A 26,781-nucleotide genomic window follows, 5' to 3' on the forward strand; every position below is an offset into this window, starting at 1 on the left:
GTTTTGGAACGCTTCTCCAGCCAAAGACGTAAAAGATAGAGCAGCATTATTGTTATCATGTTTTGCATGGTGATATATTACCTCTTCAGTTAGGCATTTATGCTGCATCTCTGCTTTAATTAGCTAATTACCCCTCTCTAATGTGAAAAATGTGGCTTTATTATTTGTGTCAGTTACAGGCCACCATAAGCTGTGCCAGAGACCTGTCGATGTTGAGATTGCTCGGTTGCTCATAGATTTTGATAAAAGCCATAGATTACTTAATGCCTCTCTACTACTTGATGCAAACCCATTTGTCCACTCTTTGCTATGATGCTGAAGTTTTTCTCCAAGTTTCAAGGACAACCTCCAAGGAAACAGAATGATGCGTGTTTCACTCTACAAGCTTATATATTATGTTGTCTGATTATACCGAGCTCGTCAATGTAATGTCTGTGGGGATCTGTGCCAGCGAAGCAAGCTATCATACCAAAAGTGGATAACAAGCTGGCCTTCTCCTTTACTCCCTATAGAAACTCAAAGAGAATTGCCTTGCACATCATTAAGTCTTGGAGACAGATGCCATGAGGGGAAATGTCTGAAAGTGAAAAAAAAAAAAAAAAAAACATGCACACGCATAGTGCCTTAAGAACATATACAATATTTAAGTAACGAAGGTCAGACAACCCAAACATATCTATTTTTCTTAAATTAAACTGGGTCCTAGAGCTAAACGAAGTATATGTCTGCAGGAGAAGTGCAGCGGAAGAATGCAACAGTCCAGTGTCTTTTAGGTGGAGGTGCTGGTTTATGGTATGTAGGAGAAATCCTCTCTCTCACTCCAGAGCTACAGCTGAAGTGCCACTGAAGACTGATCAAGTGGCAAACAGAAAGATACTGGCTATATGAGTACGTTTATGATTGTGAAGCAGATACTTGAAAAGGAAATTCAAGTATATAAAAGGTATGGAAGCGTTACTGTGAGCAAATCTCTGGATTAGTTCATTAGGGTGGAAGTGGGTTTTTTTTTGTTTTTTTTAGGTCGCCTTTTACTCATTAGACGTTTACACGCACATAGTATTCTGAATTATATTTCAGGTCTTATTAACGATAAGCTTTTTAGCAGCTTGCAAATATCCCTACACGCTGCCCATGAATAAACGGAATATTCTAAATATTACCATGAAACTGAACAACAAAGGAGTGTATGCATACTTCACTGTTCCAGCTAATACTGATATATCCCAGATATGTTAATTGGGTTTGCCATAATTGGTAGAAAAGCTTATCTGGGTTATTATAAGCAGGATATGATGTTTACACTCGTCAACAAAAAATCAGTGTATGAGAATGAATCATACATCCTGAATCCTAAGCAATGTGGGCACATACCAGTGCCCTCAGCAAAGCTTTATCGTGTCAATAAATTAAGAGGGACTTTTTCCTGGTTGCCCTTTCATTACAGTAAAACCTTCCTTGGGAACTTTTCATAGCTGCTTTTAAATCCAAATTAAAGAAAAAAAAAAGTTAATATGTTTCTATTATTATTATTGAATGTAATTATTCCTCCAGTCTCAGCAAAGGCTTCCATCTAAATACAGAGCTTTAGCTAGCAATGATGTCAGCCATGGACTTGAGCTTCAGGTTTTTAGCAAGCTCTGAAAATCTATGAAAACATTTGCTATCATATTGTTGCAACACCAATTCCAACAAGCAAGATATTTTGACCACAGTTGGTCTTACCAGCATCGCAACAATGACATTAGTCTACAGGCACGCCCACCCAGTCCTGCTGGAATGTAGACAATTACTTTAGAGAGTGCAGATGTTAACACTCAGTCTTACTACAGTTACTGACTTTCAGGAACTCTCAAATCTTGGCGGATGATGAAGATAGTACTCAAGAATAACACTAAATAATAAAATCCCTGTTTTTAACCAGGTTTACCGTCCCTTTCAGTTATACTGTGGAGTTTTACCGGTTGCCTTTTACTCACACAAACAGTGCATTCATATAAAAATTGCCCTGATATTGTTCTGCACATTTGGATGCAGTGACACTTGAACCAAAATGGCGAAGTCCTTACCACTGCAGCCTGGTAACGGCCTTGCAGATTAACATCCACAGAGTGTACAGTAGAGCTGCCTTCACCTGTTCACATGTTTTATTCACAACCCCTCTCTGTGCATTATCATCCATATTTATGGCGATAACTGCATTTACATGTACATGGACACCCATGAGCATGTGCACACACACAACCGCACACTGAAGTTCAACCTTTCCCCGAGGGCTGGAGCTGTCATTTTAGTCCTTCACAGCGGTTACTGTATGTATCCCATGGCAGGCACACACACACACACACACACACACACACACACACACACACACACACACACACAGAACCATTGTATGTGTAGTTAGGTGAGATTGATTGATAGATGATGGCTGCGGGGCAGGTGGGCATTGAGTCATCTGTGGGTGCTTGGGAGGTGAATGGATAGAGGGGAAATGGGTGGAAAAACTGAGGGCAGAGGGAGGAATAGAAAAGACAAAGTTAGGCAGAGGTAGACTGCAGGCCAGACCTGCCAGGTAAACTCACCCCCCCAGCGGAGACGGGTTACACCACTGCTGGAGGGCACGCCGACAGAGGCAGACAGGCAAGAGAAAGAAATGATGTGGGAGGGCGAAGCGAGGCAGAAGAGGGACGAGTGAAAGGTCAGAGTGTGGCGGGGGAGCGGCAACAGAGGCAAAAACAGGCAGTTTTGAGTCATGGAGAGGTGCAAATGAGTCGCAGTGTCGCTCTTTTTTTTTTTTTTTTTAATTACTACGACTATGTTTCAGCAGAAATACTAAACCAAAGATGAGAGACGGGGGAGGAAAGGAAGGATAAAGAAGAGGAGGGATTGCGGTAACGAGATGAGGGGAATTCTGGTAAGCAACAGGCGAGAACGAGCGGATGAGCGATGCCACAGGAATGACAGCCGAGGTTGAGCGGCGTGCACGGGCGGAATCAAACAAAACCGTCATGTAAAGAGCAGAATTTTCAAGCTTACGAAAAAGGGAGAGTGAAATGTGCAATGGTGCGAAAGGTGCAATGTCTGGCAATCTATATGTGGTTCAGCTATTCAATCAACAGGTGATGTCATCTGTTCTAACAGGCTACCGGGGCTGGGATGACTGTATATGTGTGTGTGTGGGTGTGCATGTGGAGGGGTGGGGCGGGGGTTGGAGGTAGTATCTTAAGGCGTTACTACAGCTCAGCTTCGTAAAAAGAAGGAAAAAAAATCTATCTCCATTCTCATTATCCCTCTAACTCTCCCTGTCTCCCCGACTGGTGTCAAAGCATCCCTCTCTCCCTCTCTCTCTCACGCACACACACACACACACACACAACATCCCCCATCCCTTTTCCCACCCCTCTAAGCCGCTCTGCTATTCGCTCCAACGGGGCTTAAGATGGAGGGATTTTGCCCTCCTCTCTCTCCGTGTCAGTTCATTTCCAGTTCAGAGTGCTATGCAGAGCCAGCCTCCCATCTATCAGCAAGGAGATATAAGCTGCTATGAATGTCAAGGGTCAACTTGTGATATTATTCCGCTGTTAATGGCCCACCGTGTTATAGGGCCTCTAATACCCCAGGAAATGACTGCTCAGACGGCTGTAGAGGGTGTGTGTGTGTGTGCGTGGCGTCAACAGGCCGTGCAGACCACCTTGCAGCGAGTCACATGACAGCGGCTAATAACTCTGGCTTACTTCTCTACAAATCCTGCGTGAGCTTGAATCTCAAAGAAATCATATTTTTATGGATCCGCACACCGCACGCCACCCTCACTGAGCTACACGCACACGCGCAGGCTCACACACATTTTTGTCCAGCCCTTCGCACTTCAGCCAGCCTGTGTAAAATGTTGACCTTTAGTTTATAGTTCCACTTTGGCCCTTTGTTTTCTCTACAGCACTACAAACGCCGCAATTTTTTAAGTAAATGGCATTTAATGGCATTTATTTGGTGTGTGCGCACGTGTGTGTGTGCTCGTGTGAGTGTGTGTGTGTGTTGGAGGAAAATGTGGCCCTGCATTAATTCTGTTTGCATTCATCAAAATTACATTAGTTTCTGCCGTTCCCCACGTGACATTAAAAGATGTACACCGAGAGGCTTGTAAATATTTCTTTACCGCAATTCCAAAGTGACCACAGATAACGGCCCTCATGCATTTATTAAAAGCAGATTTTAAAATTTTAAAACTCTGGATTGCATTGTGCTGTGGTGCGATGCTATGCTGCAGATGTCTCTCCCCCTCCTGCTGCAGTGCATGCTTCAACATATTTATGTAGGTACCACTTTACAATAAGAGAGCCCCTATAAAAGGGTCTATGAATGGTTTATAATTTGATTATTTATTAGTTTGTAAACACTTTGTAAATCATTAATAAACAATTATTAAGACGTTATCACACATCACTGTAGGCTCACTAACTAAGTGGCTAAGTGAATCTGTTAGATCTTGCTGGTTGCTTAGCTTACTTTGTCTTGTCCCTTTATCAGTCATCGTTAACAGCCATCATAGGTGTCTATCAATGCATGGAATCTGGGTTATAATTTCTTTATAACTGTTTAATCAATGATTTACACATGTTTACAACCTGATTAATAATCGTAAGCCTTTCATAAACCTTTTCTAAGCATAGTCTTATTGTAAAGTTTTACTGTTGTTTTAGGAGAGACCGCTGTCCACAACATCTTCAGCAACTTCAAAGAGACAGGAATTTCAGAGCATACTTTGAGTTTGATGATATAATTCCCTCTGTTGCTCTGTGGATTTGCTTACCTGTGTATACAACTCTGTTTTGGCACACTCCCTCTCCTTGGGACTGATGAGGCTTGCGCCACATGATTGCGTCTGCTATGTGTAGCATTTTAACAATATTTTTTAAGACAATCATTCTGAGTCATTAGTATAATTACCTTGAAAAAAACAAGACCATCATTAAGAAGACTGGCAGCCACTACCAGCCTCTACACTGTGTTTTAAACTGTGTAAGCATCGTCTTTGTGACAGGAAGCAACAGGGTTTATGGGACATGTGGTCTTCATTTTGAGAAATAGGCTGGAAATGACATTCTGTTTTTTTTTTTTGTTTTTTTTGTCCAAAACTATCCAACTAAGCTGCCAAAAATATCACAAAGAGTACATTTAGTTCGATTTGGCCCTGCATAGTGCTCTTTCCAATTTCAGAGGTGAAGCCCTGCCTCAGTGATAAATCTAATTGTTAAAAATAACCAGATGGAAGCATATGAGCAAAAAAAAAAAAAAAAAAAAAAGTTAATCTGTTTGGGGTTTCCTGGTGGCTCAGTGGTGTAAGGAACATGCCATGTGACCGTGCCATCCCAGATTTGAATCTGCAACGTAGAAAGTTAACACAGAAACTGTTGAAAGAAAGTCAAATATCTGGGCGCATAGCTGACACCGTGGCAGGCTAGCAATAAAAGAAAATAAATGTTTATATTTGGTTCACTGGCAACCTAAGAGCACATATTTTGAAGGGGAGTCTACTGTGTTTCTGCCTCGCCGCTCCTCTCAGTACATATCCAGTAGATAAAGCTGCAACCCAGGTGGTTGTTTTCCAAATGTTCAGTCTGGTTTCCATAGAGACATCAGCAGGTCCCGAGACCACCTTATTGGGCATCACGTGACCCCATCTGATAATAGAAAAGCCTCTTCAGGAAATGATACACCATTCCCGTTTTTCTTCGCACCCATTAACCCTCATCCAGTTACAGCATGTGTCTCGATTTATAGTTGTCAAGGTAACCCCTACATTACACACTCAGCACCTCATACAGAACAATACATGTCACGATTTTGACAAATTTCTATAGTGTACATTGTAATATCATTGTCATCATAATTGCAATTACATGTGTGTACCACAGCATGAACATGTACCTGGGGACCTGATTTAATTTTTTTTTAATTGTCTGGTGCTGACAGCTCCGACAAAGAGGGCAGAAAAACTCCCCATGCTGAAATCTGTTCAATGCGGCTTAATCTGTCAAACTCTAAGAGCGCTTTTCTTTAGTAAAGGAGAGTGGGCAAATCACTTCCTTTACCATTTTTTCCTTAATTTCTGCATAACAAGTTCTTATTGAAACAGCAGGAAGGCTGGCACAGAGGCACAAGAGAAACGGTTCAGTCGGGATTGGAAATGAGCTACGATCATATAGACCGCTGTAATTCAAAAGTAGCTGCAGCTTTGCCATGGGATCATATTCCTACTTTGTAGAACTGATGACAGCAGCACAGAGACATATGGTAATAAATCAGGAGGATGTAGTCTTAAGTATGCTGAGGCCTTTGCCGTCATGAACAGTATAATTATTCTCTGTTCTTATACTGTATTGTGTTGGGTGATATTCCTAACAGATGAGAGCTCAGGTGGACAGAAGGCAGTAAAGCAGGAGGAGGCTGTTGCGGGGTTTAGTATGCTGGGGCCTCAGCTGTAATGAAGCAGGTGGATGCGTTGTAGTTTAGAGGAGGGAGCCATAATCTGGAAGGCTGTCTGCTTTATTACCCCACTGCCTTGTCATGAGGGCAGCGCACACACGCTCATATCAGAGAGGGAGAGAGAGCAAAAAGATAGAGAGGGTAAGAAAGAAAGGGAATAAATCAGAATGAGTGACGGAGGGCGACATACGGGGAGGGAGGGGAAGCAATCAGCCGCCTGCTCCCAATCATGTTCTCCTCTCTTTCCCTTTTCACTGAAACCCTGCTCCCTGCTCCGCATTTGGACGCATTAAGTTGCCTAAATTATTTCATAAGCATCTCGGCCTTCAGCGCCAGCGAAGGAAGAATGCAAGGGAATGATGTACAAGGCACTGATTAGACCTAATTATGAATCCTGATTAAGGCTTTTAATTAGTCGAGCCAGCACTCCAGTTGGAGAGGGGCGGCAGAGATGGAGATGACAGTGGGAAGGGGGGGTGGGAGAGGAGGGGTGGGGGGGTTCTGCAGAGAGGGTGGAGGTGACAGAGGTGAAGCAGGGAAAGAAGTAAAGTGAAGAAGGGCACATGGGAAACGGAGGGAACACTGAAACACTGGGAGACAGACAGAAAATAATGCACAGGTATAAGCCTCAACCTGGTCCCCCACCTATGTCGAGGCCTCTTGCTGCTTGTTTGTTTTCTTTGTTCTATTTGCTAGTGGTTTTATTTTTTAAAAAATTTATATTATTATACAGGCACCCAGGTAGCTCAGTGTGTACCACATATCGAGGCCAAGTGGCCCGGGTTCACATCCGGCCTGCACCCTTTGCAGCATGTCATCCCCTCTCTCTCCCATGCCTTGCCTGTTACTGCTGTTACCATCAAATAAAACAGAAATGCCAAAAAATAATCTTAAAAAAAAAGAAAAAATTCACATAATTGTTCTTGATCACTTGCCCACCTGGACGTCACCCATTGCAAACCAGACTCGCCAGGAAGAGGCCCCCTCCCCTCTCTTTTCAGGATTTCTTCCCTTTTTCCCTGTTTCCTCTGTGGGTGTTTTGGAGAAAAGCCCTTTGCGACTGTAAACATTGATTTTGGGCTCTAAATAAACCTGAACTTGAACTTGGATTTGAAAATGTATGGCTTTACTGTCAGACCTGAACAAAAAAATATTTCTGTCCAAGCCCAAGGTGTTGCCTTATGTGATATGTGCTGTTAACATCTGAAATAGTTCAGAATGAGCTCATGATGCTATTTTTAATCCTGCTAATAGGAATTTCCAGTGCACAGCATGTATTTGATGGATGGGGGCGCGCACGTGTCTCATACAAAATCCCATGCCCAGCGTCAACCCTAATGAGTCCAAAGTTCTGACAATATGATAGGACAATGTCAAAAAAAATCATATTAAAACAGCATTGGAAACTGATACAAGAAAGAAATTTTCACAAATGGTCCAGATGGTAGCTATGAAGAGCTGCGAATGTCTCAACTTTTATCTTGAAATTATATTTACCTGGGAAAGCCTGACCCCATACAGCCCATCAGATCTATTAGGAGTCCCATCGGACTGTCCAGTATGCATGAGGAACAGATGTGTGCCTTTCACCTGTAAGATAGTGGGGAATGCTGAAACTTCCCTTTGCCTTTTCCTGCCAGTGTTTGCATCAGTCCCTCTAATCTTCATCTCTAGGAGCGCCTCCATTTGCCTCCGCGCTGTTGATCTCCACATTTCAACAGATCCTCGTTACAAACGTAACCTCTTACTTGTTACGTTCTTCGCCTCTAATCTCTCTTTCTTCCACATTTTCTTGTTCTTTTCCTTTGTTCTGCTCCCCATCTGGCTTTCTTCTCAATGTGCTTTACCATCCTCTCTCTCTCTCTCCTCTCTCTCTCTCTCTCTCTGTACTGTAGACCATTTGGCACAGGCCTCATCTACCCTCCTCCCTTTCCCTCGCTCTCACCTCAATTTTCGGCTGCTGCATAATTAATTAGCAGCACTGTTCACTATCAATGCAATTACTCCAGAGAAGAGAGAGAGAGAAACGAGGGGAAAAAACGAGAGAACAGGGCCAAAATAGAGATGCCATGAAAAACATGGAATAAAAAGGAGGAGGGAGAAACAGAGAGGGGTTTTAGCCCTTAAAGGGACAGAGGCTGAAAATGAGAGAAGTGACTCTGACAATGCAAAATTCATCTGGAGAAAGATTGCAAAAGGATCTAATGGACTCTCATCTCAAACCTCCTCATCATAGAAAAAAAAAATCCAATCATTTGTCCATGTGTCACATGCAATATCCAATGATCAGATTTTATCAAAACTTTGCAAGATTAATCATCTCACCACTTTGTTCTCATATTAAAAGGGATGGTGCCATTACAGGTCAAAAATATTTGTTATCCAGATGGGGACAGCATCATTTATGGGGATGCCATGTTTACTGCCTTATTCGTTCACTCGTTCATACCAGGTCTAAAGGCTGCAATGTGATTGCTAAAAGAGACAAAATGTAAATTTACTTGCATTATTGCCTGGAGCTGACAGATCATTTATTGTGTCAACAGCACCAGTTTCACTTTGTGCCATTTACTACAGCACTGCTCCTTCTAAAGAGTGAAAAATGCCAGTTTAGCAGCTGCCTTAAGTTGCATTCCATGTGGGAACTTTGATCATCTATAAAAGGCCTTTGGCAGAGCTCTGGCCGAGACCCATTACTTACTCTGTTTGTGGCAATTAACATGTAGCCAGCCTAAGGGTCGATGCCATTTGTCTGTCTATAATTTGGTACTCAGACATCATATTACAGTGTTGGATGCTGGAGTCCAGTATTTCATCCATGGCTGAGGGATCTGGGGAGTGTGTTGCATATGGAGAGGCTCCATTACCAGATCGCCAGCAGAGAAAAGACATTCTCCATAGTCTGGCAACCTCTTATTGACAGATGGACTAATAGGACTTAATTCTTTCCGCCTGTAATTCTTTGTTATGTACTTAACTATGTAATTGCAATCCAACACTGCTTGTATTTTCACATACAATTCAACTTGTGTCATTGTACACATTTCTTGGCCATTGGCCACACTCCTTCGTTTCAGCTTTTTTCTCGTCATTTACTGTCAAGTCGATTCGATTCAACGCGGATATTACTCTTCTTTACATTGAAAATAATAAACAGTATTAAAAAGCATGTCAAGTGAGAGAGTGAGAGAGAGTGAGAGAGAAGCGGAGGAAGCTAATTCAGTGCTTCCTTGTGTATCAACTGGTCCCTGTTCATCTGCAGCCCATTAAACCTCATTTGATTGCAATTTCTATGGCTTTACTGTCAGACATCCATTACTGAAATAACAATTCCATAAGCGTTAATGAGAGACTCAGACAAAAGGCGAGCCAGCGGTAAGGAAAACAATGTTAAAAAAGGAATTTATAAAGACAACACACACACACGCACACACATACACACACACACACACACACACACACACACACACACACACACATACACACAAATAACCTGGAAGGTATTCCTAATTACAGGCAAATGTATTCATGGATATTGTTGCTGCACTTTATCATCGGAGTGTGTGATTTGCATTGAAATGTTTTTCTGTCATGTTAATTGTTTACTCTGGGCTAATTAAAGCCTGCCTGTCATTAACGATGATCACTGCTCTCTGACAAACCAGGCAACGGTGACAGACACACCGATAGAGGGGGGTGTGGAGGGGGAGGGAGAGAGAGAAAAAGAGAGAGAGACAGACTATACACAGAAGAAGAAACTCTGAGGAGTTTTGTACAGATTGATTGATTGATACGCTCTTACAGACTGACGTTTTGAATGCAAGTGTACTGCAATGCAAAATATTACTGAGGTTATTCACCAGTTTAGGACATTATGGGTCATGCAGCCAAAGGCCACTCTAGCACATGGTACTGCCCTTGCCAGGTGTAGGAGTTCCACACCCACTGGGGTCAACCATGCAAAAGATGTAAGCCAATGCATTCACGGTGCTGTAAGCATCCAAATGGCACAGCAGGGAGCCTATACTCAGTATTTCACTACAGAGGATATGGTATCCATCCAGATTGATATATAACAATTTCTGATAGGAATTCCACATGTAATCACAGTGTGTGTGTGTGTGTCTGTATGTGTGCATTTGTGTGTGTGTGAGACAGAGTGTGCATGTGCGCGTTAATGCTTGCATGCTTGTACATTATGTCACAGGCTTTGAATTACAAGGCTATTTCTGCAGTGCCGTTGCGGAATATTGAAGAGGTCTTCGCATACCAGCGGCAAAAAAAAAAGATGTTCTTTCTGTAATAAACACCACACAAGCATAAATGAAACATAAAAGATAATGACTATGTGGATAACTCAGTTTTGATTAAATAAAAAAAAAGATAGAATGCTGTGATTTCAAGCTCACAGTGTTGCTGATGAACGGGGCACAAAAGAATAAAGACGAATAAAAGCAGAAGTCAGGCTGAATGGCAGCTCGTTTGATCTTGACAGGCTTTAACAGAGCAGTTAGCAGGATTGCAGCCAGAGTGACAGGGTGTGCTGTGTGTGTTTGTGTGTGTGAGCGTGTGTGTGTGTGTTGTATTTATGGTCATATGTTTCTGCATGTTGGCTTGTTTACGTGCGTGTTTGTGTGTAAAAGAAAAAGACGGCTTTGTGTGGGCCAGTGTCAATCACTGTTAGTTGGAGTGGATGTGTTTGTTAGTGCATGTCTCTCTCCATCACTGAGTGTCCATCCACATTAGTTCCTATGGCAGGATTAAGTGGCACTGCTGAAGGTACATGGCGGCCAGGAGTGGTTATATCTTCATTTAGCACTGGCAGCTGGTGATTTGTTCCAGTGGACATCTCACAGGTGTGTGTGTGTATGAGTGTGTGTGTGAGTGAGTGAGTGTGTATGCATGCGAACACTCGGGGTGAGGAGTAAATGGGGAGTGAAAAGATTTCAACTGAGGCTGATCGAGTCGGTGTATATCACATTATGGCTGTACGATATGGACAAAATCTTGTACGGATCATTTCATACCTTGATGGCGAAATATTCTTATATCTTTATAGTATACTTTCTGTAAATGTGATGAATTTGATACTTTGATACTTTTTGATAATTCTGTGAACTAAATAGAAATGAAAGGCACTTTCTCTTTTCTCATTTGCTTTTGCTTTCAACACCTTCCTCTGTAAGTGGTAAAAGAGTTTTGTTGTGCTGACGTAGGGGTCTGAGGCGAACTTTGCAAAGTACCATTTTCTGGTCAATGTCATAGATTTGTTATCTAAATGATATCCAAACATCAGAAGTACCCTCATTTTTAAGTAGAAGTTCCCCATCTTGTCCTGTCCTGTAAGGGATTGTTTTGGAGCCCGCGTGTAGTCATGGTGCGTTCAAAGACAACTGGGAGCTCTGACTCAACAGAGCTCATCATATACACCATCATATCGCACAACCCTATATCACATGTAGCTTGAGGACTACATGTATGCATGTGTGCGCGAGAGACAGAGAATAAACGCGACTGATAGATGGCGAATGTAAAGAGAAGGCTCAATCTCCACAGATAAGAGAGGAAGCATCACAGGTGAAGGTTGTTGTTGCAGGATCGATCAATAGAATGCAGGCCAGGTAGAATTGGTTTTCTAAAAACAATCTAGGCAGCAGACACTTGGGAATGCAACTTACAGATAGAGCCCAATAAAATGCACTGCGGATTGGACTGTGATACATAGGCTGGGGCACACTGGTCCCCATGCTGTGGTACACATCAACACATTGCAGAACTGGTTTCTATGCTGCTACTATTGTCGTGGCACAGATAAATTCAATGTAGGGCTGGTTACACTGGTTTCTAAGGTGTTTCTTGCATTAAATGTAATATATATATGACCATATTAGTAGACCCTTTTCACAGCAACCATTTTGGCATGATACTGTATAGCAGGCAAACACAAATGTTTCTAATGATGTTAAGGTTCCATTCCATTTAAATGAAGCAGAGCCTCTCCAGTGAGCCAGTATGAACAATAGCAGGACACAGCTGCTCTTAGACCTGAGTAATGTCAATAGCATCACCTGTGTTTACCTGCTATTTCATGTCAAAATGGCTACTGTGAAAAGGTCTATTTCCATATGAAACATATTACAACTTGACATGTTTTCATATACAGACATATGTGTCTGACATATAATACAGATGCATGCATCTTCCCAATTGTTTTCATATATGCACATAAATAAGTTCAACATGTATGGGCTACGTATATATCATCATATCCAGAGGGGTGTATATATAATTGTTTCGTATATGAATACATATGTAAGATATATGGCAATATTTCTCTAGTACAGGAGCAGATATATGATTTCCATGTGGGTTTATTAGGTACGATAGAGCCAAAGACAAAGCAGGGATTCAAATAGCTACAGAAGTACATGTCCTGCATGTGTGTGTGTGTGAATGTGTATGTGTGTGTGTGTGTGTTCGTGAGTATGCATCTTTAAGTGGGAAACATGACGAGACAAACGGGCACAGATTATGTTTTTGGCCATCTGTTCATTTTTCACTATCAGTTTCGCGATCCCTGTGTCAAAAACAAAGCGACTATACATAAAATAAGCACAATGGAATGAGCCAGAGTGATGTGGCGTATAATTAACACAGTGTGCAGCAGGTGAGGCCAAGCCATGTTAATTCATACCCAGCCATGCCTACCCCATGTTTGCCCTTCCTCATCCAAGCTCACCATGCCAGCCACTGCCTCCACCTGCTTCCTTCTAACCCATGCCCAAAAAAATCCAACATTTTTCATATTAGCATCGGGTTGTGCATCATTTTTATTTGAAGTGGACCATAATTATATGGGATAAACATGAGGCCACAAGCATCTGCAAAATTTCATATTGCAAAAACTACTAGGTATAAAAAAAAGGTGTGTAAACGCCATCTCGGACTTAAAAGCTGGGTAAACTGTGTTGTTTATCCTCTAGTGGTGCCAGCCAGGTCTTTGTCTATCTTGTTGCCCCCAGGGTCCCGGCCCATATGCCTGCCCAGTCTGGGAGCTGGGTCACACAGGTCAGGACCCTGCCAGCCTCACAGGGACATGAAACTGTGTGTGTGTGTGTGTGAGTGTGTGTGTGTGTGTGTGTGTGCACCCATCTGTCACAGTCACGGTGCATCATGTGACAGATCACCCCTGACCCCCTCCCACCTCCCCACCCCTTTGAGAGAGAATGTGTGCATGTGTGTGTGCACGTGGGAGTTGCTGTGCTTACATGTGTAGTGTGTGTGTTCATTTGTGTCTGTCTATAAACATGTACACCTTCCTCTATCTGTGTACCTGCATGAGCCCCATATGCCTGTACCTATCTGTAAGCAGTAGGTGTTCCTAATCTACCCACACACGCACACACACACACACACACACACTAACACACACACAAGTACACCCCTCCTCTCTCTTATCAGTGCGTTCTGAACCAGATGGGGTGCCAGGGTCACCTCTGACCCCCCCGCAGCGCGGTGACTGATGGGACGGCCCAGCCTTGTCGCCCCCCTCTATTGTACCCTGATGGGCATCTGACACTGGGTTGGACCCCTTCATTAAGCGCACAAGCACCAGGCACCTGAGCTTCCTAATAACTCTGCCAATCAATGTTATCCTATAGGCATTACATTGCAGTAAGTCTTTATTGTTGAAAATTATCAGCAGAGTGTAATCGGTCACTTTGCACCTGAGCTTTATAATAACACTGACAATCAATGCAGCAGGCATTACAAAGCAATTGACCTGTAGTCAAACCCCTCCTCCATTCAAACATGCACCAAACATAACTGAAAACACACACATAACCCCCATATCCTCCAATATATCCCTCTCTAAACTCAAAAACACTGTCCTGCCAAACACAGATTTGCATCAAAGAAATGAACGTCAGCCTGCTCATATTTCTGGTCTTTCATTCTCTGTGGCTTTGTATTCATGTGTGCATTTTGTATTTTTCCATGTGTCCTCATGCATCCTCCATGTGTCCTTCTCATAAACGTCTGTAGCAATGTGTACGCTTGCTATCTTTGTAGAGCCAGAGCAAAAAATGTACACTGAGGCCTTCAGCAGGAGGAGGGGGATTGTTTGTATCACTGAATATAAGGGAATGTCTTGTGTTAACACTCTGAGACAAATTAGCACAGGGATTCAACTGCGGCTGTTGTAAATCCATTTTTCTCCTTGCAGATCTGTAATAAACACCTGCTTTGGTTAGGAGAACTGGGTTTTTGCCTTGTGATGATTGCTTTTTGCCCAGTTTGAAGATATAAATCTTACAGTATTATGCGATCACTGCAGCATGCAGCAATATCAGGTATAATGTAGTTTTTCGATGATCCATATCACTATATCGTTGAGATTGAAGTGATATGGTTGCATGGGCTCACTGGCGTGCAAATCTCTCTAGGGCAGAGGTGATAAGCCAAAAAAGTTATTTCCTCCAAAATGCCAGGGGGGTTGAGGAGGTCAATCTGCTCCCCTGACAGGAGACACACTGAAAAATTACTTTTAAAAAATGATTACCTGTGACTTTTGAGAACAGGATTACAGTTTTCATACATTTCATTAACATAATCTAAAAAGACTGATCTTTACTTCAAACATAACCACACCCGTAAGTATATCAGCCAGTTCTGTGACTACAGCAAGTACAAAGTGTGCACAGTGTACTGTTTTTTAAGTCTGTCTTGAACAGTTGCAATAATATATTTGCTGGACAAACAGAAAAACAAACAGACACACAAGAAAAATTGCATACCCTTGTATGCAGAATGTGACAACAAAATAACTGCCACAGATGGTGAAAATAATAGCAGCGGGACTACTTCATTTTCAAAGTGACTGGCACACCTCTTGCTGCAAGGAAGATCGACTCATGAGTTTAACTGGATTTTCGAAGTTCTTTTCAACTCGAATGAGACCACCGGGGGAAAAGCCAAAAGAAAACACTCCAAAAAGCTATTTTCCCATCTGCAATTCATATCCTTTGGGAAAGTGTGCATATGCAACATTGAAATGACTGAGGAAAAAGCATTTGGGGCTTTAAAGGTCAAATTCCGACTGTGAAGCGCTGTCCATACTCAAATGAGGCCCCTGGGGCCATGTTTTGAAGTGAGCGTTTCAAATGAGTACAGTGAATAGCACAACGAGTCACCTTTCACATTCTGAAGGTTACATTATTTAGAAAAGGGCATCCCGTCCCAAAATGAAGGGCTTTCAAGACTGAATCCCACACTGGCTTCTACCGACCCAAAGTGGGTGACCAGAAACAGATTTGTTTCTCTCAAGAGTGCCCCAACTACGCCTGAAGGTGTCAAGAAGGATCCTCTTTGCGCAGGCCCTGCCTCACAGGTGCTGTGGTTTTGACCTTTATCGCTATAAATTTCAGCATATTTTACTGTTTCATTCAGTGAAAGTTAGCCTGCAAAAGAACATAATGACAGAATGTAAACTTAAAAATGTAAACGCTTAAGACATGACACGTCTTTTCCTGCCTAAAACCCTAAAATATTAAGTAACTTCACGGGGTCAGTCCAGCTCATTGACACTTTAGATTTATATTCCAATATGCCTGAATTTCTTTGCCTACATATTTAGTTCATATTCACAACAAATTTATTCTACATTACAATATGTTTGACTTTGCCACAAAAATCTTGATCACTTATGGAGTTCAAACGATATCTTATTCCAAACAGATGAATTTGAATGTCATTATTCTCATCTACAACCACAATTAACCTTTTATTCACATTGTCTAAAATGGTGTTTGCATTATCAATCTCACAATCAAATGCCTTTGTTGCTGCCAGAAGACAGTATCCTTGGTAATAATCAGCATCATTATTACCAGGTCGCCTGATTTGGGTTCACAAGCTTGACTTTCAGCAAACTTCTGATTGACTAAAAGGTTAGACATCAAAAGTGGCTGTGCCGCAAAACAATAATAATATATGCTGATTGAAAGCAGTTAATGAGAGCAAAGAAGCAAGATACATGGCGCCGGTGACCACTATTCATTTGACAATCATGTGCTAATCCACCACCAGTTACCTTTGAAGTACACTTAAAACACAGAACCATCACTAACTACCTTTGGAAATGTTTGCTCAGCGTGACCCCCTGTGTACATCTCTGGATGAGCGGTACAACATCAGACGATATTGCAGTGATTTAGGGCTGTTGCTTAGCATTGCACTGATTTGTTAGTGCTGTTTGTAAGCATTTCAAGCATTTATAAATGGTGCCAGATGGGAAGGTTGTCCTGCATCAGGGCGATTTAGATATTGTCTGGCAAATTGTCAATCCTGGTATTAAATCCTAATGTACTAAAATGATTTTCAAACACTGTTCTGTAATTTCTGTTACACATATAGCAAATAGTAACATATCAGTGGAATACTGAATGTGCCACCTGTGCTGAAGCTTAGTGAATTGGTGTACACAGGAGGTCATTAGCCAGTGCTGCTTTTATCCTACATGGCAAATCCTGGTGATCATGGGCTGTATGCACAAAGCATTTTTTTTTTCATCAATAAGAGGCATCATAAACAGCACTCAAAGTTCCTACCTAAGAGTTCTCTCTTAAAACCAATCACCAAAGCTGTTAAGACCAACTTTTACTAAGGAATGGGAAGAACTCCCAAACTAAGAGGAAGGGCGGTGCTGACCTTGTTGCTATAGTTGATGTGTTTCATGAATTAACTTACTATGCTTGTTGTGCTTGGCTGACAGGGGATGGGAAATTGAAAATAGTGTAGGAGATATCATGTTGACACTTTTAAAACAAGGAGGGTCTTGTGTTATGAATTATGAAGTTATAAATTGTCCACAGTGATACCAGTTTCCAGTGGAAACTATTGTTGAACAGCGAAATGCAGTGTTATTTTGCACAAGTGCTAATTTTCTATAACAATTGGGAGTGTTGGACAGTTTTATACATCTCCATAACTTCGAAGTGCCCAATTATTGTGGACAAACACTGTTGCCATGGTTACTAACACCTGCCAGTTTGGAGCAAACTGAAGCATTTAAAGTTTCACTTTTGTTTTAATCACTGACAGCAAATTAGTTTCAATCAGAACATATAGTCATTTGCACCAGAGAGCAACTGATAGATCAATTTATAATCTACACATGATGAGTTTCATGACTATAAAGGCAGCTAAGTAATATGAATAACAATGACAGGATTTTTTTTCTGCTTTATTTGATAGTGACAGTAGAGAGAGACAGGAAAGGCAAGGGAGAGAGAGGGGATGACATCAAATGGCCTGAGGTCGAACTTGAACCCAGGACACTGCGATCAGGACTCAGCCTTAACATGTGGTATTGTGTTCTTATCCGGTGAGCCACTATTTTTTTAAATATGTTAAAAACTTGAAACCATAGCAACAGAAATCAAAGTTGTGAGCCACAACCGTTTGATACATGAATGGAAAACACCGCTGCATCCCAAATTAGCTCTGACATCATTGTAATAGCGACACAATTAAGGTGATAACTTTTGATCAGATCACTAATGTTGAAATCTTGAGGACGCTGGTCCAATTACAAGGCAGATTGGCTGCAGAGGCCATTTTAGGATTGTTTGTGATTTGGTCTTGGTGACTTAGGAGTCCCCTTCCCTTCCTCTAACGTTTCACAGATTTAGGAGCTGGCTTTAGCACTAAAATGCATCGTCAAATACTCTTAATCCCCAAATTTTAGGAGTGACACGCCTCTGATTTTTAAGAGTTGCTCCTAAATCAGTGAATTAGGCGCTAATTTTAGCCTTAAGATTATTTATTTATGGGTACCGACCCTGGTATCTTGCACTTTATTTGGGTTGACATCAACAATGACATCCAGACTCGGGTGACATGAAATAACCATGTAAGTTATAAATAATAGCGGTGAGCAGATGTCGTGCTCCTTATGAAACACTTTGCTGAACTACAAAAGTCCGCCAGACCACTTCCCTCTGAGCCACTCTAGAGGTACTCAAACATAACAATGCATTTCTGTAAATAATAGAAATATCCTAGAATCAACATGTTTCCTCTACATATTAACTGTAAATATTGTAAATAACTTCTTTTAATATCAATAGTTTTTTATTAACCATTTTTACTCTTTTAAATTAAATTAAACAACAACAGTGAGATGCTTGAGAATGGTGGGTCTTGGTCATCTTCCAAGAAAACTTTACTGCATTTTAAAGGAGTGACCACGTAATCGTCCAACTACTATAAATCACCATAAAACAAGGGGGTTTAACCATACTTTGGACTAATGCGTAATTATTTCTCCTTATATTCTTAATGAATAAAATTCTTATGAACACGAGAGTAAATGATAACAACTTCATCATGCTTAACTAAAGTTACATGGTGTAGAATCAGATTTATTTTGATCCCCATCACAACTGCATCCCTGAATGTTGCTGGCTGACATGTTAACAAATTCTGTCCGTTAAATGAGTTATTTATTTGTCGTTGTTTACAACCCGCTGGTTTGCTTTGTATTGGGGCAGTTCACCTCAATGAACCTAATACAACACTGCAACGAAATGAATTTTTTCACTACGGTCTGGACACAGAAAACACACTGTAGATGCAATCGCACCCTTCTGCCAAGGTGCGAAAAGTGCGGGATGCACTGCAGCAAATATTTTTTTTTATCGTACCAGCTTAAGTGAATACAAAGAAAGAGTTATTTATTCTGTCAGCTATGCAGTTTCCAAGCAAGGGAGGGCCTGTGGCACCAGAGCAATAACTATTCCTATGTAAACCACTGATACAGCCTGTAGTCAACGAGATGGAGAAGCAGCAGCCCTTGACAATGATTTGACTCATTGTTTGTTGTTCCGAAGACTTGCTATGGGAAATGTCCACTCTCCACTTCTCATTCGGTGGCCCTAAATTCATTGTTTGTCAACGTTACTCATCCTCTCATTGCTTTCTCGGTCGCCTCGTTCACACTCTTTTCGCCATGTCTGCTTTCCTCTCCCAGGCGACCCCGTAGTCCTCTTGATCCCAAACAAAAGGTAGAGCTCTTGAATTGGCTTACAGGGAAAGACTGAGAGAGTGTAATGTATCTGTTTCTATCTAGGCAGCTAGGGGGAACAAATATTGACATGTAATTCTCTTTCTTTCCCCCCTCTGTCTCTGGCCAAAGCTTCACTTCCATTAGAGCTGAGAGGGAGAGGGAGAGTGGGAGGAAGAGTCGGTGTCACCGGGGGACAGAAATGAGTGATATATTTTTTTGTTCCTTTCTTTCTTTCTTTCTTTCGGCTTGCTCCTCCTCTCCCCTCTCCGCGCTCTTTCTGCCTCTCTGCCGCCGTGTGGTTTTTTGCTCACGTCCCGCCGTCGATCTCTCCGGTGAGAAAGCGAAGCCCTTTCCAGCAAGGTAAATAACCATTAGCGAGCGAGTGAGTGAGTGAGCGAGAAAGAGAGGAACGGCGAGAATGAAACAACACAGGGCGAGGAAGAAAGACGGGGACGAAATGAAACTCGGAGAAGGTCATCTGTTTCTTTTTCAATATCCTCGCGTTCGCTCTACTTTTTTTTTTTTTTTTTTATCTCCAAGTGCCTATTTGTCTTTGCCTGGATTGTGCCTTGACTAGTGCGAGACAGCTAAGGCCTTTTACTATTCACGACTTGTAATATAAGAACACAATGGCTGCCTCTCACAAGGTTGTAAGTTTTCTCATTACCTCTCCTTATTTATCTTGTGACCAGAGAGACAGAGAGAGAGACGGGGATGAAAAGATGAAGTGATGCGTCAAAGATAAACCAAGTTTTTTTTTTTTTTTTTTTGTAATATATAATTTAAATATAATATTCTTCATAAGGAGCTGTAGTATTTGGCTGTGTGAAGCAGTGATATAACATATCCAAGGCCTGCTCTCCTGTCTGCGTGAGCCCGGCTGGCGCTCTGTTCTGCCCATCACACATTGGACACACATTATTGATCACAGATGCTGCTGGTTGCCTTGGTTGCTTTAACTCAGTTTGCCCACTGTCTTGCTGTCTGCCTTTCTTCCTCTCTGTGCCTCTCTCTCTCTCTCTCTATCGTTCTCTCTTTCGCTCTCTCCTTCTCCCCCTCCATCCTTCTGCCTCTCTCAAGAGCCTCAGTTCTCATCTTCCTCCATCTGCCACCCCTCTCCGCATCCCCTTCTGCTTCTGCTGCCATCCCGCCATCTCTGTTCCTTTGTCTATCACAACCCTGTCTCCTCTGAGCCATAACTCTCCCCTCCCTCCTTCTCTGTCTCTCTGAGTGTCCTTAGGAGACACTTGTACAGGAGGCAGGGGCTCGTATACTTGGAGGTTATGAAGGAGAAACGGCGAATCAAGTTCGAGGCTGTCCAAGTGTTTGCTCGGCATCCGAGCAAGCCCGCGCTCGTTTGTGGATTTCATGAATAATTGATTAAATAATGGAAAATGTAATGAGGGAGATGTTTTAAAATTCAAATTCAAATCAAACAACTAGCCGTGGCATTCACCGGCTCTTCAATAAGCAGATCACTCCAACGCAGTGAGCTGATTGGCCGAGGCGATGGGGCTATGTGACTACGGTGTTCACTGAGGCATGGAGGGAGGAGATTAATTTGAGGATATTTTGGGGAGTTGCAAACACACAGGTATGAGAGAGGGAGTGTGTGTGTGTGTGTGTGTGCGCACGTGTGCAACAAACCAGTGCAAAACTTTTTTCGGAAGCACAGCTTTAACATCCAGTTTCTCTACTATAAGTTCATCCATGAATTATTCTTCTCAAGCAAGTAGCAATGACACATCAGCCTCCTACTATGCTAGCTCCATCACTGGTGCATGGTTTTATACTTTATAGATATATGTGTGCGTGCATGTGTGTGTGTGTGTGTGTGTCTGAGAGAAAGCGTGAGTCTGCCTTTCTGGAAAATGTATTTGCATGCCCATTTATATAACGCCCCAGTGACTTTTAGCGTATGTGTTAATGTGCACATGTAGGAGTGTGTGTGTGTGTGTGTGTGTGTGTGTGTGTGTGTGTATCTGCCCTCGTGCCTGTCTGTACCTTGCATGTCCATTAATGTCATGCTCCAGTGACAGTGAGTGCGTGACATGATGGATCAGACATCAGTGAGAAACGAGGAAAACAGGGCCACACTGGGAAGCATTAAGCACGCACACACACACACACACACACACACACACACAAATACAAACAAACGTGCCATATGGAAAATGCATGTCAGATCTATGTTCACTCACTCTCTCTCTCCATGTCCATCTTTCACTCCGCTGCACTTTTACCTACACCCTTCTTTCATTTATCAATCCCCCTTTCCTGCTCTCTTTTTCACCCACTTCTTCTTTTTCAGTTTCTTCCGCTCCTCTCTGACTCTGCCCTTTCCTCTTTCTTTCCCTCTCCATCACTCACTCCGTAATTTCCCCTCTCCTCCGCATCGCTCCCACTCGCACATTTCGGTCCCTCTCTCCTCCACTCTGCCACGGCACAATGCAGGGATCATTAGTAAGTTAATGGAGGTAGCCATTTTCTGCAGGGGGGAATAACAATGGCAATGAGCAGTATCCACCACTCGCCTCTGGAGCCTCTGCCCGACTGCACTCCCCATCTCTCTCTCTTTCCCCTTGCTTTTTTTCCTCCTTTTTCTATCTTGTTGACTGTGCTTCCTCTCCCTCTCTCTGTCCGTGTAGTGACAGTGACATTGAGTGCTGTGTGCGCCCGGTGAAAGAGTGGTCCTCGTGTCTCATTTACACTGATAGTGGACTAGCTATCGGATATGGACGCGCGTGTGAGTGTTGCACACATGTGTTTTGACGTGGGAGCGGCCATCACTGCCAAACAACTGCATAAGCCTGCTGCTGCTGCTGTGTGTGACACATCTGCTAGAACAAACGCAGAAGGGGGCGGGGGGGGTGGGGTGGGCAGGCGGATGGTAGCGGTGGTGGGGCGCTTACACACTCATGCACGCACATCCACACACACAAACACACTCAAAATATTTTCAGCTCATATTTTTTATCTCTGCAACTCTCTGACAGTTTATTTTTGGTGATGCTGGTGCATGGAGAGGAGAAGAGAGATGGTGACTCAGTGACACACAGCCACAGGCCTTATGGAAAAGAACCAGTAAAATGCTGTGAAATGACACGCTTACCTGCATATATATATATATATATATATATATATATATATATAGTGGAATGTAGTGGATAGTTTGTTGATGCTTTTGGAAGTTGGGAATGAGACATACATTGTGCAAGAACACACACACACACACACACACACACACACACACATTCCACCACTAATTGTGCACACTGGTGTACACAGGGCACCCAGACACAAATTGTTGCCATTAAATTTTCATTGTATAGATTTGGCTCATTAATATTGATGAGGCCTGCTGTGTGTTCGTAGCAGTCCATCTGTATGAAGATTCACAGCCTGGCCCTGTGTGACAGCATGCACATAAACACACACTCGCGCACACACACACGCAGCACATGCACACAGACACACAATGCAGATGCATGAGAAAGATTTACTAGTGTAACTCGCTCAATACATGCACAGGTGTGTGTACACATTTACAAAGAGGCAGGAGTGCACATGCACAGGCACACACACACACACACACACACACACACACACACACAGGCCCAGTGAGCCCGGCCTGACAAACTGCTGTTGCTCCACCTCACGTCCCTCTATTTACCCAGCGTCGTGCCCTGTCTCCCATTACGCCTTTTTCTCCATCCTTCCTCTTTTTCCCATCCTTTCATACAAGTCTACCCTGCAGTCACCTCCTCCCCATCACAGGCTGCTACCACAAATCACAGGAGCAGAAACAGTGAAAAGAGAGAGAGAGAGAGCGAGGGTGAAAGAGAGAGAAAGGGGAGAATGTTGGGGGGAGACACTAGAGCGTTCTCTTTCTTGCTTTCCAACAAAAGGCCAGTGGGCATCCATCTCAGGCCTATCTGTTGACACAGCGCCACAGCTTTTGCGGCCAGCTGGCCAGATCAACACGGATAAAAAATAGTAGGGGCAGAGCACAACCTCCACCACCATCAACAGCAACAACAGCAATAACGACAGCTATAACAAATACCAATAAAACAACAGCAAAAGCAACTACCACATCTCTCCCACCGCAGCAGAGTGCCAATGTGGGCAGGGCTACATTTGGCAGCCAGCGTTTTGGAAGTAAAAAATTTATTTTCCCATATGCAGTATTCCGTGAACATTTCCAACACTTGGATGGGGCATGACACTCTCACTGCTGAATGATCAGCGCAAAACAACGGCAATGGCATTGACATAATTCAGGTTAACTGAAAAAAAGCTTAAGGTACACGACTGTGTACAGAACAAATTTGGGGAATAAATCAACTCCAAGTCTCACAGTGCACCTCAATAATCAAGATTAAAAAACTGTTGGTGGTGAAGCTGAGCTTTGTAGCTTGGTGTTGAATTTATATAGACATGTTTGGATCATTTCAGCAACTATGGTAAAGTATTTTGTCCCTAACTGGAATCTTGCTTCAGTCACTGAATACAACGGGCCTATATTTGAGACAGATGTCTATAAGAGACCTGCCAATAATTCCTTTTGTACAAAATTCTTGCTTAGCAAAGATGGAAAATACAATCAAATTGTTTATTTAGATCATTAAGTATGAATGTTCTAATTGAGACCGGTCTTTATTTACCAAAACATGTAGCTACACCCAGCCAGTAAAAGGAACTCAGCTTTTAAATGAAAGTTTCAATAATAAAGTTCATATTTTTCAAATCCCATCATCACAGAGTGTTTCTTTGACATCCTGTCACATTGCCATACCTTGGCTTTTGCTCAAACAATGACCCTGAGGAAAACAATGGGGAAAATACTTTTGGAACCTGGTGCTTCTCCAACTTCACAACTTCACGGTAATAACAGCAATAACTGACTACAACAGTAAGCATTACCGGAACAACAACCACAAAATCAGTAGCAGCGACTACAGCAACCATACATACAACAGCTGCAACAACAGCAACTGCAACACCCATGACAATAACAAAAAAGCAGTATCAATCAACTTCTACCATTTCAACAATAACAACCACCACTAAAAACATCAGCAACCATTACAACAGCCAACAAGAATAAGCCAAACTACCACCATGACAACAGCAGCAAGCCCAAAGACACCCACAACCTCCACTGCTACAATAACTACAACATCTCCCACTACTATTATTATTTTTGCTACCACTCTGTTTTGTGTCCTTTTATTTTCGCTCCCCTTTCCATTCCCTTTCTCTTTTCCCCTCTCTTGCCCACATCTCTCTCTCTCTCTCTCTCTCTCTCATCCATTTTGCAGCTGTGGTGGCGTGAACATCTGAAAACCTTAAATCCAAAATCAGTGTGAGGGGGCAAACAGCACCCCGTCATCTTTCTGCCGCACCCCCTCATCTTCCCTCTCCATCTTGCCTCTTTCCTTCCCTCCTCACAGCCATCAACCACAGCAATCAACCAAGATCTTCACTGAGAGCTGAGGGGGAGCGTGTAGGGGGTGGTGTGGGCTGGTTCAGAGAGGCACGGAGGAAGAGGAGGAGAGAGGGAGGAAGATAAAGGGGAAAGATGGTGGAGTAGAGCTGACTGACATTTATGGCTGGAAGTGACTACACTTCATGGATATCGGTGCAGTTCATGCTGGATTTCCTGTGTAGCAGCTCCACGTTGGGTAAAGCTTGAGTCCAGACACAATGTTAAAATGATTCTTATAGCATTCATGTAAGTAATCGTCCAATTTGATTGCTATTAATGTAAGACAACAGTGATCCAGCTTATGGCTTTTACATTTGCTGCTCCATGGACCCTTCAGCAGAAAATCTAAAGATGACGTCACAGTAATGGACATGCTGTTTGACTTGGCGTGTGATTTCTGGGCAGCGAAGTGCAAGAATAGTACGACAAAAGAGAAAGAGAGAATGATAGTACAGCCAAAGTATCATTAAAAACGACTTTTTGATGCATTTTTAAAAATCTCTTTAGCCTTGCGTGGGCACACAAAAGCAACATCCTTCAGGCTGCCTGTGGGTTCAGATGAAAACTTTCCAATTTTGGTCCAGCCAGGCCAGAACTTTCAAGCTTGGGTTACTGGAGAGGGGGGGTTCGGTGGAGATAGAGGACAGGAGTGACCGATGATAGAGTGAACACAAATCAGTGGAGGAGTGAGGAGGCGGATAGGAGGGGAAGGGAGGGGATGGGAGAGGGAAGACTGAGATAAGACTGGTGAGGAGAGCAGAAAGAGGGCCGGAGCAGCGAGAAGAGTCGGGGATCTCTATTGATCACCACAGACAGCTTCATTATCAGCACTTACTGGACACATGGTGAATTCACAACCACTTTCCTCTGTGCCTGCACATGAGAGTGTGTACGCAGCGAGAGCAGTTACATTTCTTGTAAATTTATTCTGTTATAAATTGTAATCCACTAGAAATAGTTGCACTCAGCAGTTGCACTAACTGGAAATTTCCACTCAAACCCATCATCATTTGATTGCTTTTACTTACTTTTTGGTTAGTTTGCCTCCAAAAAAGAAGAAAATATTGTTAACATGATCATCTCCTTATTTAGGATGCAAACCATTACCTAAGTGTCAATAACCTAATCATCTCAGCATCTTTTTGTTCTTGAAAATGCAATTGAACAAGTAAGAACATGTATGTATTAGTGTGAAGTAAAGTACAGGTGCCATTTTTAATAAATCAGATCACTCTATTCCCAGTACATGAACATTTGCCCCCAACCCTGTGCATCTTTGTGTACTCGTATGTGATCATATGGATCTGTGTTCCTGTCCAGTAATCCAAACACAAACCAACCCAGCAGTAAATGGATGCTGTATACCTCAAGAGTGGGTGGTTACACTGAATGGATTTGCAGGGGCGTCATATTCATGAATTAACAACCACAGCAGCTGAGACAACTGCAGGAGAGCCCGTTGGATGTATTGAGCGATGTAAGGAGGGACAGGAGAGGGTAAAGAACAAGGAAGCAGAATGTTCTTTCATGGACAGAAGCAGCAACAGCCTCAGTCCACTCAGTGGCTCTGCAATGTGAATACTGTTCAACTTAATGTTTAATATGCTAAGTTTCCTTCACAGTTTTGTTCTTACCATGGCATATGGCTTGCATTTAGACCATCAGGGGACCTTGGACCAAAACATGCAGGGGTACTAAACACATAGTCAAAATCCTAAGATTTTTAAATTTGAAT

At 42.6% G+C, this 26,781-nt stretch overlaps 1 protein-coding gene across 2 annotated transcripts in view; it reads right to left on the reverse strand.

The window, feature by feature from the left end:
* serpinh2 (serine (or cysteine) peptidase inhibitor, clade H, member 2) overlaps window positions 1-26,781 on the reverse strand; it is a 116,949-nt gene that overhangs the window by 21,640 nt on the left and 68,528 nt on the right. Inside the window, exon 1 of one of the 2 annotated variants that reach the window (XM_030076144.1) lies at window positions 13,195-13,268. The exons of the other annotated variant lie outside the window; for it this stretch is intronic. Coding sequence (XP_029932004.1) covers window positions 13,195-13,199 — 5 coding nt within the window. The 5' untranslated portion in view covers window positions 13,200-13,268. Of the gene's footprint in view, window positions 1-13,194; window positions 13,269-26,781 lie in introns of those variants that run through there. 2 annotated transcript variants of the gene reach the window in all.

The sequence above is a fragment of the Myripristis murdjan genome, chromosome 18 (assembly GCF_902150065.1).
Source record: "Myripristis murdjan chromosome 18, fMyrMur1.1, whole genome shotgun sequence".
Classification (NCBI taxonomy): domain Eukaryota; kingdom Metazoa; phylum Chordata; class Actinopteri; order Holocentriformes; family Holocentridae; genus Myripristis; species Myripristis murdjan.